At 43.1% G+C, this 15,915-nt stretch overlaps 1 protein-coding gene across 1 annotated transcript in view; it reads right to left on the bottom strand.

Annotated features, from left to right (window-relative positions):
• Window positions 1–15,915, bottom strand: part of LOC121543035 (glutamate receptor ionotropic, kainate 2-like) — a 151,108-nt gene that overhangs the window by 54,961 nt on the left and 80,232 nt on the right. Inside the window, exon 10 of the mRNA XM_045214344.1 lies at window positions 2,272–2,478. Coding sequence (XP_045070279.1) covers window positions 2,272–2,478 — 207 coding nt within the window. The remainder of the gene's footprint in view (window positions 1–2,271; window positions 2,479–15,915) is intronic.

Below are 15,915 nucleotides of genomic sequence, written 5' to 3'. Positions count from 1 at the left end.
AGCTTTTATTTATTTGATCACAGTCCCAGTGGGTCAGAAGTTTACATACACTCAATTAGTATTTGGTACCATTGCCTTTAAATTGTTTAACTTGAGTCAAACATTTCAGGTAGCATTCCACAAGCTTCCCACAATAAGTTGGGTGAATTTTGGCCCATTCCTCCTGACAGAGCTGGTGTAACTGAGTCAGGTATGTAGTCTTCCTTGCTCGCACATGCTTTTTTAGTTCTGCCCACACATTTTCTATAGGATTGAGGTCAGGGCTTTGTGATGGCCACTCCAATACCTTGACTTTGTTATCCTTAAGCCAATTTGCCACAACTTTGAAAGTATGCTTGGGGTCATTAACCATTTGGAAGACCCATTTGCGACCAAGCTTTAACTTCCTGACTGATGTCTTGAGATGTTGCTTCAATATATCCACATAATTTTCCTTCCTCATGATGCCATCTATTTTGTGAAGTGCACCAGTCCCTCCTGCAGCAAAGCACCCCCACAGCATGATGCTGCCACCCCCTTGCTTCACGGTTGGGATGGTGTTCTTCGGCTTGGAAGTAACCCCCTTTTTCCTCCAAACACAACAATGGTCATTATGGCCAATCAGCTATTTTTGTTTCATCAGACCAGAGGACATTTCTCCAAAAAGTAAGATCTTTGTCCCCATGTGCAGTTGCAAACCACAGTCTGGCATTTTTTATGGCGGTTTTGGAGCAGTGGCTTCTTCCTTGCTGAGTGGCCTTTCAGGTTATGTTGATATATGACTCATTTTACTGTGGATATAGATACTTTTGTACCTGTTTCCTCCAGCATCTTCACAAGGTCCTTTGCTGTTGTTCTGGGATTTATTTGCACTTTTCGCACCAAAGTACATTAATCTCTAGGAGACATAACGCATCTCCTTCCTGAGCGGTATGATGGCTGTGTGGTCCCATGGTGTTTATACTTGCATACTATTGTTTGTACAGATGAACGTGGCACCTTCAGGCGTTTGGAAATTGCTCCCAAGGATGAACCAGACTTGTGGAGGTCTACAATTTTTTTTCTGAGGTCTTGGGTGATTTCTTTTGATTTTCCCATGACGTCAAGCAAAGAGGCACTGAGTTTGAAGGTAGGCCTTGAAATACATCCACAGGTACACCTCCAATTGACTCAAATTATGTAAATTAGCCTATCGAAAGCTTCTAAAGCCATGACATCATTTTCTGGAAATTTTCAAGCTGTTTAAAGGCACAATCAACTAAGTGTATGTAAACTTCCGACTTCAACTGTATATGCGTCCCAAATGGCACCCTATTCCCTATATAGTGCACTACTTTAGGGCCCTGGTCAAAAGTAGTGCACTACAGCATGTAGGAAATAGGGTGCCATTTGGGATGCTGTCTAGAGATAGGTGGTTCTATATCTACATAACGGCCAACGCTCCAATCACCTTGCAGGAATTGGGCCATTTGTGTGTCAAATCCCTGGGATCCCTCTCCCTCCAGCCTCTGCATGATCAAAACAAACATGGTCGTCGGACCAGTGTACCACAGTTGAGGGAGATGCAGTGTTATTTAATGGGGTCAGATATTGAGTATTGGATGTGGTGAGCCTGTTATTTTTCTGCCTGCCTGCGCAGAGCTTATACTATCTGGGTCTTACGTTGTCAAATTTAATGATCTAGTCCGTGGCACTGTGTGTGTGTGTGTGTGTGTGTGTGTGTGTGAGTGTTTGTTTTAATAAGCTCTGCAGAGGAAACGAGTCAAACCAGAATCCATGCTGTACACCTGGTCAGGAACGAGTATGGGAGCTGATGGCTCTCTCTCTCTCTCTTTCTCTCTCTCTCTCTCTCTCTCTCTCTCTCTCTCTCTCTCTCTCTCTACCGCTCTCTCTCTCTACCTCTCTCTCTCTACCTCTCTACCTCTCTCACGCTCTCCCTCTACCTCTCTCTCTACCTCTCTACCTCTCTCACGCTCTCTCTTTCACGCTCTCTCTCTCTACCTCTCTCTCTCTACCTCTCTCTCTACCGCTCTCTCTACCTCTCTCTCGCTACCTCTTTCTCTCCACCTCTCTCTCTCTACCTCTCTCTCCCTCTCTCTCCCTCTCTCCCTCTCTCTCTAAACCAAAAACATGTTTGTCATACAAAATACACCTATACAAACCCTTGTCATACACACTTCAGACAAAATACATCCCCACTCCCCACGCCCTCTAGCTGTTTACCACCTCATAAATTAATCATCAATAATTTACATAGATCATTTCTGAGTAGTGAGGTAGGCCCAGACTCACGTGGTCGATCAGCTCCTTGACCATGCCATTCCACTGGCCCGTGGTCTCGTCCTGGGCCCCGTAGCGGCCATCCTCCACCAGACGTAATTCGTAGGTGAACCCCAGGATGCTAGCCAGCTCCCTCAGCAGGTCGATGCAGTAGCCCTCAAAGCGGTCATTACCGTAAAGGGGCTTGTCCGACTTCTTGAACATCACATAGGGCTCCACCTGTTAGGTTGGGGAGAGGAGAGGGGTGGAGCAACGCTGGATCAGTCTCTGGAGGTAAGGATTGGTATCTTTTCCACTCTGATAAGGCCTTTCTGTGAGTGTGCATGATGTGTGAGATAGGCTTTGAGCCTGATGTGCCTGGACACACACTGGCTACAGGAGAGAGGGAGAGGAACAGAGGAGGAAGGACCACTGCTGCTAAAACCAGGAGGGTGTGTGTGTGGTTGTGTGAGGTTGTGTGTGTGGTTGTGTGTGTGGTTGTGTGTGTGTATGTGTGTGTGTGTGTGTGTGTGTGTGTGTGTGTGTGTGTGTGTGTGTGTGTGTGTGTGTGTGTGTGTGTGTGTGTGTGTGTGTGTGTGTGTGTGTGTGTGTGTGTGTGTGTGTGTGTGTGTGTGTGTGTGTGTGCGCACGCGTGTGTGTCTGTGGAATATTGGCATGCAGTCTCAGAAATGCAGTACAAGGTTAATGGAGTGATGGAAGCATGACCATAATAAGAGATAATCCTCCATATCTCTGACTCGGTGCTCCCCTCCTTTCCTCTCAGGCTGAACGTACTGGCTGGGGGCCTGCACCGTCCCCGTCCCCGTCCCTGGCTCTCAGGCCACCAGAAGCTTTGTAAATAAGATCAGAGATAATGATAAACTGACACAAAAGAACAGGAGCCAGCACATCCTCTTTGTTAGGACTAACAGCTGGGGAGATTACTAATGTCCTCTTTCACTCTCTGGATCCTCTCTTCCTCTTCCCTCTCTCCCCCTCCCTTTCTCATTCGCTGCCTCTCTTTCTCTCTCTCTCTCTCGCGCTCTCTCTCTCTCTCCTCTTTCTCGCTCTCTCTCTCTCTCGTTCTCTCTCTCGTTCTCTCTCTCTCTTTTTCTCTCCCCCACTCACCCTCTCACTTGCTTTCTCCACTATCTCTCTCTCTCTCTCTTTCTCTCATCTCTCTCTCTTTCCATCCCTCTCTCCCTTCTACCCCCGTCTCTCGCAGTAAAATCAGGCAAAGAACATATTATCAAACAGGTGTTGATTACCATATAATTGTGGCATGCCACAGTACAAACAAAATCATGTCTGATCTCAACCAGCTTTCACACATTTTACTGGCTCAGAGATTTTATGAGAACAAGGAGATGCTAACACATGTAATAGCATCTATTGGTAAAGATACTGTAAAACAAGGTTATATCGCCCTTCACCCCCAAACACTTCTCAGTCTATAACAGCCTCTACATATTCATAATTCATATCAGCCGCTGCCATTGATTGACAATCTTGTGGTTTTAGACAGTCACAGACAATCTAGCTGTTATCTGACAGTGCCTGAGCACACCTAGGGTGCTATAAAATGCTCAGTTTAATGATGAAATCTTCATGACAGAATGGAAACAAAAAAAGTACCGTACTGTCCACATTATGGCTCAATCCGAGAGTGACGATGAGAATACACAAACACAAGCACGTGCACACACACACACACACACACACACACACACACAAGCTGAGGGAGCTGTCTTGTTTTCCACAAGCTCTCCGTCAAATAACCCACCAAGCTGTGAGTTTCTGGAAGCCCTGTTTGCGTATGTGTGTATCACCATGGAAACGGAGCCATGGTATTCTACAGACCGAGAGTGAATGATTGTGCATGGCGGTCTGTTTTTCAAACCCACACAGATGCTTTCCTTTCACACTGACTCATCTAAACACAAAGCGAGATAGACCGACTTTAGTACCAATGAATTGCTGACCTTGCATTGAGATATCCTCCAATATTGGATTCTTAGTGGGTCAAGCAGCATGTTTATTGTCTTTCTCCCTATAAGGAATTTGACATTCAAGTTTCCATTCCTGAAGGGTGTCTGAGAGTAATACTTGAATGTCTTAGACCTTGAACATCTCTTCAGTCTGAGGCTGTGCTGTGGAAAGGCTTTGTGACACATTGGGGCTATCTAATATACGATAGTAGCAAAACATCATATACTGTATATACAGAGTGATAAAATTGATTGCTTTGGTTTGGTGAGATTATTCTCTAACCACTCCAACAATCTTCTCTCAGGAAATTGAAAGGGATCAATAACATAGCTGACTAGCATAACAGTGCCTAATGACCTGCTATCCAACTCAAAGAGATGTCTCTATCTCTTTCTCCCCCTCTTTCTCTGTCTTGTTTTCTCAATAGCTCTCTCTTTCTATCCTGTCGCCTGAATTGGTCCTTTTAAACATTCCCACCCTCTCTATCTATAGACCTTATCAGCAGCTCTCCTCTCTCTGTTTGTAACCTAGTCAGAGGAGTGGTGATGAGCCAGGTAAAAAGAGGAGGGCATTCAAGGGCATAAAGGTGCGATGCATGATGGGTAGTCTGGCAAAGCCACCTGAAGTTTAACTTTGAAGTGGACACGGCCTCTGTACAGTGCACTCAGAAAGTGTTTGATGTATAGTATTTGAAAGGGGGAAACCAATTAAGAATATCTAGACATCAGAGCAGGTGGAGAGAGAGAGAAAGAAAGAGAAAGAGAGCGAGAGAGAGAGAGAGAGACAGAGAGAAAGAGAGAGAGAGAGAGAGAGCGAAAGAGAGAGAGCGAAAGAGAGAGAGAGAGAAAGAGAGACAGGGAGAGAGAGAGAGAGACAGAGACAAAGAGAAAGAGCGAGAGAGAGAGAGCGAAAGAGAGAGAGCGAAAGAGAGAGAGTGAAAGAGAGAGAGCGAAAGAGAGAGAGCGAAAGAGAGAGAGAGAGAGAGAGAGACAGAGCGAGAGAGAGAGAGAGCAAGAGATAGAGAGACAGAGAGAGAGAGAGAGAGAGAGAGAGAGAGAGAGAGAGAGAGAGAGAGAGAGAGAGAGAGAGAGAGAGAGAGAGAGAGAGAGAAGACAGACACTGACAAAGGTGACCGAAAAGCTTCTACTGTATAAAGCTACTATAAACCTAACAGAGAATTGAACATTTTAAATGTAAATTAAATACCCTGCTGTAGCCCTTTCCTGCAGTCAAACTAGTGACCTCATGGGTGGAATGTTATTCATATATATTTATCCTAATTTCATAACTAATAAACTTGTTTTATTTTTTATTAAAAGACAGAAATCTGGTGTTTCTACAGTACCAGTCAAAAGTTTGTACACACCTACTCATTCAAGGGTTTTTCTTTATTTTTACTATTTTCTACGTTGTAGAATAATAGGGAAGACATCAAAACTATGAAATAACACATAAAATAACAATCAAATATATATTTTATATTTGAGATTCTTCAAAAAGCCACCCTTTGCCTTGATGACAGCTTTTCACACTCGTGACATTCTCTCAACCAGCTTCACCTGGAATACTTTTCCAACAGTCTTGAAGGAGTTCCCACATATACTGAGCACCTGTTGGCTGCTTTTCCTTCACTCTGCCGTCCGACTCATCCCAAAACATCTCAATTGGGTTGAGGTCGGGGGATTGTGGAGGCCAGGTCATCTGATGCAGCACTCCATGGCCAGGTCATCTGATGCAGCGCTCCATCACTCTCCGTCTTGGTTAAATAGCCCTTACACAGCCTGGAGGTGTGTTGGGTCATTGTCCTGTTAAAAAACAAATGATAGTCCCACTAAGCCCAAACCAGATGGGATGGCGTATCGCTGCAGAATGCTGTGGTAGCCATGCTGGTTAAGTGTGCCTTGAATTCTAAATAAATCACAGACAGTGTCACCAGCAAAGAACCCCCACACCATAACACATCCTCCTCCGTACTTTACGGTGGGAACTACACATGCGGAGATCATCCGTTCACCAACACCGCGTCTCACAAAGACACAGTGGTTGGAACCAAAAATCTCCAATTTGGACTCCAGACCAAAGGACACATTTCCACCGGTCAATTGTCCATTGCTCATGTTTCTTGGCCCAAGCAGGTATTTTCTTCTTATTGGTGTCCTTTAGTAGTGGTATCTTTGCAGCAATTCGACCATGAAGGCCTGATTCACACAGTCCCCTCTGAACAGTTGATGTTGAGATGTGTCTGTGACTTCAACTCTGTGAATAATTTATTTGGGCTGCATTTTCTGAGGCTTGTAACTCTAATGAACATCCTCTGCAGCAGAGGTAACTCTGGGTCTTCCATTCCTGTGGTGGTCCTCATGAGAGCCAGTTTCATCATAGCGCTTGATGGTTTTTGCGACTGCACTTGAAGAAACTTTCAAAGTTCTTGAAATGTTCCGTATTGACTGACCTTCATGTCTTACAGTAATGATGGACTGTCGTTTTTCTTTGCTTATTTGAGCTGATCTTGCCATAATATGGACTTGGTCCTTTACCAAATAGGGCCATCTTGTGTATGCCACCCCTACCTTGGCACAAAACAACTGATTGGCTCAAACGCATTAAGAAGGAAATAAATTCCACAAATTAACTTTTAAGAAGGCACACCTGTTAATTGAAATGCATTCCAGGTGACTACCTCATGAAGCTGGTTGAGAGAATGCCAAGAGTGTCGAAAGCTGTCATCAAGGCAATGTGTTGCTACTATGAAGAATCTCAAATATAAAATATATTTTGATTTGTTTAACAATTTTTTGGTTACTACATTATTCCATATGTGTTATTTCATAGTTTTGATGTCTTCACTATTATTCTACAATGTAAAAAAATGTAAAAAAATAAAGAAAAACCCTTGAATGAGTAGGTGTGTCCATACTTTTGACTGGTAGTGTATGTCAAACGGTTTTGTTATATCTCATTCTTCTGTTGTGTATATAAAGTGTATTATTGGGATGCAAACTCAAAATGGAATACATTTCAACTCTATATCTGACATGGTACAGGTGTCTTATTTTTTTAAAGCCCATAACCATGTTTGTGAGGTGTACACTTTGGTTTCAATGTAGGTTTGTTTAAGAATATCAAGAAACACCCTGTGTTACCCTGATTTAGCCCACTGCAGTAAAAGGTCAAGGCAGAATCACAACCTCTCATACAACAAAGATAGGTGCTAACGAGTAGTCCACAATAATGACCAATGTAAAACATTCACCCATGAGGACATCAATTGTAACATACATGAATGCTCCAGTATGCTAATTAGCTCATTTGTAATGGACGTGGACTTTAGCCCCCCTCCCACTGCTGGACATAAACTGTAATATCCTCTCTCTGAATAGGCCTCTTTCTCAGTGCTGCCATGTTTTCCATTGGAATATGTGTTATCTAGCACATTGAGCACAATGTAGCTATTGTCAGCCCGTTAGCAGCGTATAACCTCTCACCTTCTGTCAACTGTGAAAGAGCGTAATTATCATAAACAGGCAGTGGGCCCATTAACACCTAACACTATTTTATTAGTCTGTCTGTCTCTGTCCATGACACATGAAAGTATTATACAACACTTATTTTTCACCATGATTACATTATTTTCAATGTGGTCCTGAATACATTCTGCGGAAATGTTCCTCCCTGGAAATTGAATTATTAGCGGATAACAGCGCTTTAATCCCAATTAATCATATAAACACAGACCCACACACATGCAACCACATAAATAAATAATCGGACATTTGAGCTCTGCACTGAATAAGCTTGTGTTGTTGCGTATGCTCTCTCTCTCTCTCTCTCTCTCTCTCTCTCTCTGTGTGCATGCCTGCATGCGTATGTGCAGACGCGCTTTGTGTGTGTGTGTGTGTGTGGGGGGGCTGAGTTCAGGGCCACAGGAAGTGTCTGACAACGCTGCACGCTACCTACATTTACATTTTAGTCATTTAGCAGACGCTCTTATCCAGAGCGACTTACAGTTAGTGAATACATATCTTCATTTTTTTTTTTTATACTGGCCCCCCGTGGGAATCAAACCCACAACCCTGCCGTTGCAAACGCCATGCTCTATCAACTGAGCTACATCCCTGCCGGCCATTCCCTCCCCTACCCTGGACGACGCTGGGCCAATTGTGCGCCGCCCATGAGTCTCCCGGTCGCGGCCGGCTGCGACAGAGCCTGGATTCGAACCAGGATCTCTAGTGGCACAGTTAGCACTGCAATGCAGTGCCTTAGACCACTGCGCCACTCAGGAGTACCTACACGCTAGCCACCTGCTACATGTGGAAGGTCTTACATGCCACCTCCTGACCCTGTCTCGTGTGGTGAAGACCTAGTAGCATCTTTAATTAAAAACAGTGAGGGAGGAAAAAAATAAGGAAAAGGACTAGCTAGCTATCTCTGTATAACAAACCTCATTAAAGTAATTCTGTATTTTATGCTGCTGATCCGGCGATTCACTCACCCTTGAATGCAAAATCATCTTGATTCTTCTACTCGTAAATTTAAAAATCGATTATGTGTCCCAATGAAAATAAATGATACTGGCTCATTTGAACATTTCTTTTAGTTTTATCATTATTGGGCCAGTATGCTACGAGGCTATTGCCTAGAGGAAAGAACAAAGAGAACCCACTCAGGGCTCTCCTCGTGTGATGTGGAGTCATGGAATACTTCCCATAGGCTCACTGCTTAATCAAAGTTGAACTCTTACAATCTGAAATGGTCTAACTAGAAATAATGATGAACAATTGTGAAATACCCAACAAATATCGCCAAAATGCTGTTTATGAAATATATTTGAAACAATTCTGATTTAAAAGTCAATTAGTGAAGATAGAGAGTTGCTTGAATGTCTGTACCTTGAAAACAGCAGGAGAAAGACTTGTACTATATCATAGCCATGAAGAGTGTATGAAGAGACAAAGAATAGAAAGTAGATGATAAGCATGAAAGGTTGATTTATCTATTCATTTATTTAGATCCCCTTTACCTGTTACATTAGTAACAACTCCTTATCCTTGGGGCCTTGATAAGCATTGTGTAAAATCAGATTCCACTGTACGGGGAAAAGGGTTTATAATATAATGCATATAAAGCTGATTCTCTCTCTCTCTCTCTCTCTCTCTCTCTCTCTCTCTCTCTCTCTCTCTCTCTCTCTCTCTCTCGCTCTCTGTCTCCTCGTTTGTGACACCTTTGATCCTCGGGGCGCCCAACTGAGCGTGTGTGGATTTGTACCTTTTAATACATCCCGATCAGCGACGCATAGATCATGCAACAGTAGTAAATAAAAGTCTCATATCAAATTCTGTTTGAATGAATTGTTCCTCATGTCTGGCAGACTAAAAGCCTATTGGCAGAGACGAGCCCCTCCCACAGGGGAAAGGGGGCTATAGGAGGTGGGATCTCTTGGTGAGCACTACTACGATTAGTGTAGCCAATAGGAGGTGGGATCTGTTTGTGTGCACTAATATGATTGGTTCCCGGGTGAGGATGATTCTTTGTGTTGTATGTGTGTATTGTGTCAGAGAAGAATACTTTTTACCTCAGCTGCACCATTTCTAAAGTGAAAAAGAGCATAGTGCAACCTTATCAGTTGCAAAATCTCATGTGGAGTCATGGAACCCATAGGATTACTGTCTAATCAAAGTTGAATTCTGTCACGGATCCTCCCGGTACTGCTGCTCATTCCGTTCACCAGCTCCAGAGGTCTACGTCACCGGTCTTCTAGGTGTCACTGAACTAGATCATTACCACCAACCCCGGAATGTCTTGTCTCATTACACACACCTGGTTCCCATTCCCCCTGATTGGTATGTGTATATATGTGCCCTCTGTTCCCTATTGTCCTTGTCAATAATTGTCCCATGTCCGTTGGTCTCGTGAGTACCGTGTATTGTGCTCTTGTTGTTTACGGGTCTCGTTCCGTGTATTGTGTAGAGGTTACACCTCGCTCTTTGTTTGGGTTACATCCCTTTGATATGTATATATATACAGTGGGGAAAAAAAGTATTTAGTCAGCCACCAATTGTGCAAGTTCTCCCACTTAAAAAGATGAGAGAGGCCTGTAATTCTCATCATAGGTACACGTCAACTATGCCAGACAAATTGAGAAAAAAAAATACTGAAAATCACATTGTAGGATTTTTTATGAATTTATTTGCAAATTATGGTGGAAAATAAGTATTTGGTCACCTACAAACAAGCAAGATTTCTGGCTCTCACAGACCTGTAACTTCTTCTTTAAGAGGCTCCTCTGTCCTCCACTCGTTACCTGTATTAATGGCACCTGTTTGAACTTGTTATCAGTATAAAAGACACCTGTCCACAACCTCAAACAGTCACACTCCAAACTCCACTATGGCCAAGACCAAAGAGCTGTCAAAGAACACCAGAAACAACATTGTAGACCTGCACCAGGCTGGGAAGACTGAATCTGCAATAGGTAAGCAGCTTGGTTTGAAGAAATCAACTGTGGGAGCAATTATTAGGAAATGGAAGACATACAAGACCACTGATAATCTCCCTCGATCTGGGGGCTCCACGCAAGATCTCACCCCCGTGGGTCAAAATGATCACAAGAACGGTGAGCAAAAATCCCAGAACCACACGGGGGGACCTAGTGAATGACCTGCAGAGAGCTGAAACCAAAGTAACAAAGCCTACCATCAGTAACACACTACGCCGCCAAGGACTCAAATCCTGCAGTGCCAGACGTGTCCCCCTGCTTAAGCCAGTACATGTCCAGGCCCGTCTGAAGTTTGCTAGAGTGCATTTGGATGATCCAGAAGAGGATTGGGAGAATGTCATATGGTCAGATGAAACCAAAATATAACTTTTTGGTAAAAACTCAACTCGTCGTGTTTGGAGGACAAAGAATGCTGAGTTGCATCCAAAGAACACCATACCTACTGTGAAGCATGGGGGTGGAAACATCATGCTTTGGGGCTGTTTTTCTGCAAAGGGACCAGGACGACTGATCCGTGTGAAGGAAAGAATGAATGGTGCCATGTATCGTGAGATTTTGAGTGAAAACCTCCTTCCATCAGCAAGAGCATTGAAGATGAAACGTGGCTGGGTCTTTCAGCATGACAATGATCCCAAACACACCACCCGGGCAACGAAGGAGTGGCTTCGTAAGAAGCATTTCAAGGTCCTGGAGTGGCCTAGCCAGTCTCCAGATCTCAACCCCATAGAAAATCTTTGGAGGGAGTTGAAAGTCTGTGTTGCCCAGCGACAGCCCCAAAACATCACTGCTCTAGAGGAGATCTGCATGGAGGAATGGACCAAAAAAACCAGCAACAGTGTGTGAAAACCTTGTGAAGACTTATAGAAAACGTTTGACCTGTGTCATTGCCAACAAAGGGTATATATGACATTCTCCCAATCCTCTTCTGGACCATACGTCGGGACTACCGGCCGTGGTGACTCCTTGCTGTCCCCAGTCCGCCTGGCCTTGCTGCTATTCCAGTTTCAACTGTTCTGCCTGCGGTTATGGAACCCCTACCTGTCCCAGACCTGCTGTTTTCAACTCTTAATGATCGGCTATGAAAAGCCAACTGAGATTTATTCCTGATTATTATTTGACCATGCTTGTCACTTATGAACATTTTTGAACATCTTGGCATGGTTCTGTTATAATCTCCACCCGGCACAGCCAGAAGAGGACTGGCCACCCCTCATAGCCTGGTTCCTCTCTAGGTTTCTTCCTAGGTTTTGGCCTTTCTAGGGAGTTTTTCCTAGCCACCGTGCTTCTACACCTGCATTACTAGCTGTTTGGGGTTTTAGGCTGGGTTTCTGTACAGCACTTCGAGATATTAGCTGATGTACGAAGGGCTATATAAAATAAATAAATAAAATAAAATTGATATAACAAAGTATTGAGAAACTTTTGTTATTGACCAAATACTTATTTTCCACCATAATTTGCAAAAAAAATCATAAAAAATCCTACAATGTGATTTTCTGGATTTTTTTCCCTCATTTTGTCTGTCATAGTTGACGTGTACCTATGATGAAAATTACAGGCCTCTCTCATCTTTTTAAGTGGGAGAACTTGCACAATTGGTGGCTGACTAAATACTTTTTTTCCCCACTGTATATACATGTTTGTGTTGGGTGGAGTAATAAAACCCCTAAAACGTATTCCTGCGCCTGTCTTCTAATCATTATACAACATGACAAACTCTTATAGTTAGAAATGGTCAAACTAAAAATTATGTTGAACAACATTAAAATAAATACTACGAAAACCCTATTTATGAAATATACACTATATAAACAAAAGTATGTGGACACAACTTCAAATGAGTGGATTTGGCTATTTCAGCCACACCTGTTGCTGACAGGTGTATAAAATCGAGCACACAGCCATGCATTCTCCACAGACAAACATTGGCAGTAGAATGGCCTTACTGAAGAGCTCAGTGACTTTCAACGTAGCACCGTCATAGGATGTCACCTTTCCAACAAGTCAGTTCGACAAATTTCTGCCCTGCTAGAGCTGCCACGGTCAACTGTAAGTGCTGTTATTGTGAAGTGGAAACATCTAGGAGCAACAACGGCTCAGCCGCGAAGTGGTAGGCCACACAAGCTCACAGAACAGGACTGCCGAGTGCTGAAGCGCGTAGCATGTAAAAATCATCTGTCCTCGGTTGCAACACTCTCTACAGAGTACCAAACTGCCTCTGGAAGCAACATCAGCACAAGAACTGTTCGTCGGGAGCTTCATGAAATGGGTTTCCATGGCCGAGCAGCCGCACACAAGCCTAACATCACCATGCGCAATGCCAAGTGTCGGCTGGAGGGTGTAAAGCTCGCCGCCATTGGACTCTGGAGCAGTGGAAACGCATTCTCTGGAGTGAGGAATCACGCTTCACCATCTGGCAGTCCGACGGACAAATGTGGGTTTGGCGGATGCCAGGAGAACGCTACCTGCCCAAATAAATAGTGTCAACTGTAAAGTTTGATGGAGGAGGAATAATGGTCTGGGGCTGTTTTTCATGGTTCGGGTTAGGCCCCTTAGTTCCAGTGAAGGGAAATCTTAATGCTAAAACATACAATGACATTCTGGACGATTCTGTGCTTCCAACTTTGTGGCAACAATTTGGGGAAGGCCCTTTCCTGTTTCAGCATGACAATGCCCCCATGCACAAAGTGAGGTCCATACAGAAATGGTTTGTCGAGATCAGTGTGGAAGAACTTGACTGGCCTGCACAGAGCCCTGACCTCATCCCCATCGAACACCTTTGGGATGAATTGGAATGCCGACTGCGGGCTTAATCGCCCAACATCAATGCCCGACCTCACTAATGCTCTTGTGGCTGAATGGAAGCAAGTCATCGCAGCAATGTTCCAACATCTAGTGGAAAACCTTCCCAGAAGAGTGGAGGCTGTTATAGCAACAAAGGGGGGACCAACTCCATATTAATGCCCATGATTTTGGAATGAGATGTTCAACGAGCAGGTGTCCAGATACTTTTGGTAATGTAGTGTATATTTGAAACAGGTTTGATTTCAAAGTTGGTTAGTGAAGATAGTCAGTGATTTGAGTGTCTGTGCTTTGACTAAAGAAACCAAAAGAGAAGTGTTTGAAAAGACAAAGAAAGAAAGTAAATAAGCTTGAAAGGTTGATTTGTCTATTCATTTATTTAGATCCCCGTTACCTTAGTAACAACTCCTTATCCTTGGGGCATTGATAAGCGTTGTGTAAAATCAGAGTCCGCTGTACGGGAAAAGGGTTTCTAATATAATGCATATAAAGCTGATCCCCCAACCAATGCAGGTGTGCAGAGCCAGAGAGACGTTTGACAGATGATGGGTAGAACAGGTAATCAACAGGATATAGTGTTGCACTAGCTACTTATGGTTGATTATACCATCATTTAGCTTAATGAACCTTTACAGTAGTTATTTGTCAGTGTGAGGTAATTAATGAGTTTTTCACATCTGTCTCGTTCATTATCATTATTATACTGTGAGGCTATCCACAGCTTGTTTGCATTGCTTGTGTGTGTGTTTGTGTGTTTGCATTGCTTGTGTGTGTGTTTGTGTGTTTGCGTTCTCTCACAGCCCATTAAAAGGCATAGAATACCGATAACACAAAGGGAAGAAGCACAGATCTAGACCTGAGCACAGAACATGTTCATATTAAGTCTAACTTTCATCGTTTCTTTCTCTCTCTCGAGCTCTCTCTCTCAATTCAATTCAACTCAAAGGGCTTTATTGGCATGGGAAACATATGTTTAAATTGACAAAGCAAGTGAATGAGATAATAAACAAAAGTGAAATAAACAATAAAAAATGAACAAATTAATAGAGACATTTCAAATGTCATATTATGGTCTCTCTCTCTCTCTCTCTCTCTCTCTCTCGTTCTCTCTCTCTCTCTCTCTCTCTCTCTCTCTCTCTCTCCTGTCTCTCTCTCTCTCTCTCTCTCTCTCTCTCTCTCTCTCTCTCTCTCTCTCTCTCGTTCTCTCTCTCTCTCTCTCTCGTTCTCTCTCTCTCTCTCTTTCTCTCTCTCTCTCTCTCTCTCTCTCTCTCTCGTTCTCTCTCTCTCTCTCTCTCTCTCTCTCTCTCTCTCTCTCGTAAATAAAAGTCTCATATCAAATTCTGTTTTAATTAATTGTTCCTCATGTCTGGCAGACTAAAAGCCTATTGGCAGAGACGAGCCCCCCCCACAGGGGAAACGGGGCTATAGGAGGTGGGATCTGTTTGTGTGCACTACTACGATTGGTGCCCCAGGTGAGGATGATTCTCTAGTGTTGTATACAGTGAGGTCTGAAATGATTGACACCCCTGGTAAAGGTGAGCAATAATAACTGTATAAAGTAAATAATTCAAATACTGAGCTATATTATATATATGCAACAACAAAAAACTGGAAAATTATATTATTTTATACTAATACAATTGTATTAGTATAAAATAATATAATTTTCCAATTTTTTGTTGTTGCATATAATATAGCTCAGTATCAGAGAAAGAGATTTTGTTTAACAAGTAATATATTTTTTTCTCAAAAAGGTAGGAGTCAATCATTGACACCAATTTTCAATACCTTTCATTACCTCACATACGAGGATAACGGCACTGAGCCTTTTTCTAAAATGTTTTATGAGTTGGAGAAGACATTGGGAGGGATCTTAGACCATTCCTTCATACAGAATCCTTCTAGATCCTTGATATCCTTCGTCTGCGCTTATGGACTGCCCTCTTCAATTCAAATCACATGTTTTTAATGGGGTTCAAGTCCGGAGACTGAGATGGTCATTCCAAAATTGACATTGTCTGTCAAATTAACAATATCTTTGTGCCGTTAATTAGTTAATTATGCCGTTGACCATAACAAGGGACCCAGGACCAGTGGAAGCAAAATAGCCCCATAACTTGTATTGGAACCGGTGCTTTGGTCAGATGACATGAAAATAAAGCTCTTTGGCCATGCATACTAGTGGTGGGTTTGGTGTCAAAATGAGAATGCATGAGCAGAAAATAACCCCATACCTACTTTAAAATATGGTGGTGGATCTTTGATGTTATGGGGCTATTTTGCTTCTTCTGATCCGGGGGCCCTTGTTAAAGTCAACGGCATCATGAACTTTACCCAATACCAGGACATTTTTGGCACAAACCTGGTTGCCTCTGCCAGGAGGCTGAAAC

The sequence above is a fragment of the Coregonus clupeaformis genome, unplaced genomic scaffold (assembly GCF_020615455.1).
Source record: "Coregonus clupeaformis isolate EN_2021a unplaced genomic scaffold, ASM2061545v1 scaf0239, whole genome shotgun sequence".
Taxonomy (NCBI): Eukaryota; Metazoa; Chordata; class Actinopteri; order Salmoniformes; family Salmonidae; genus Coregonus; species Coregonus clupeaformis.
Note: the sequence above shows the minus strand (reverse complement) of the source record. Positions and strands in the feature narration are given on the sequence as shown.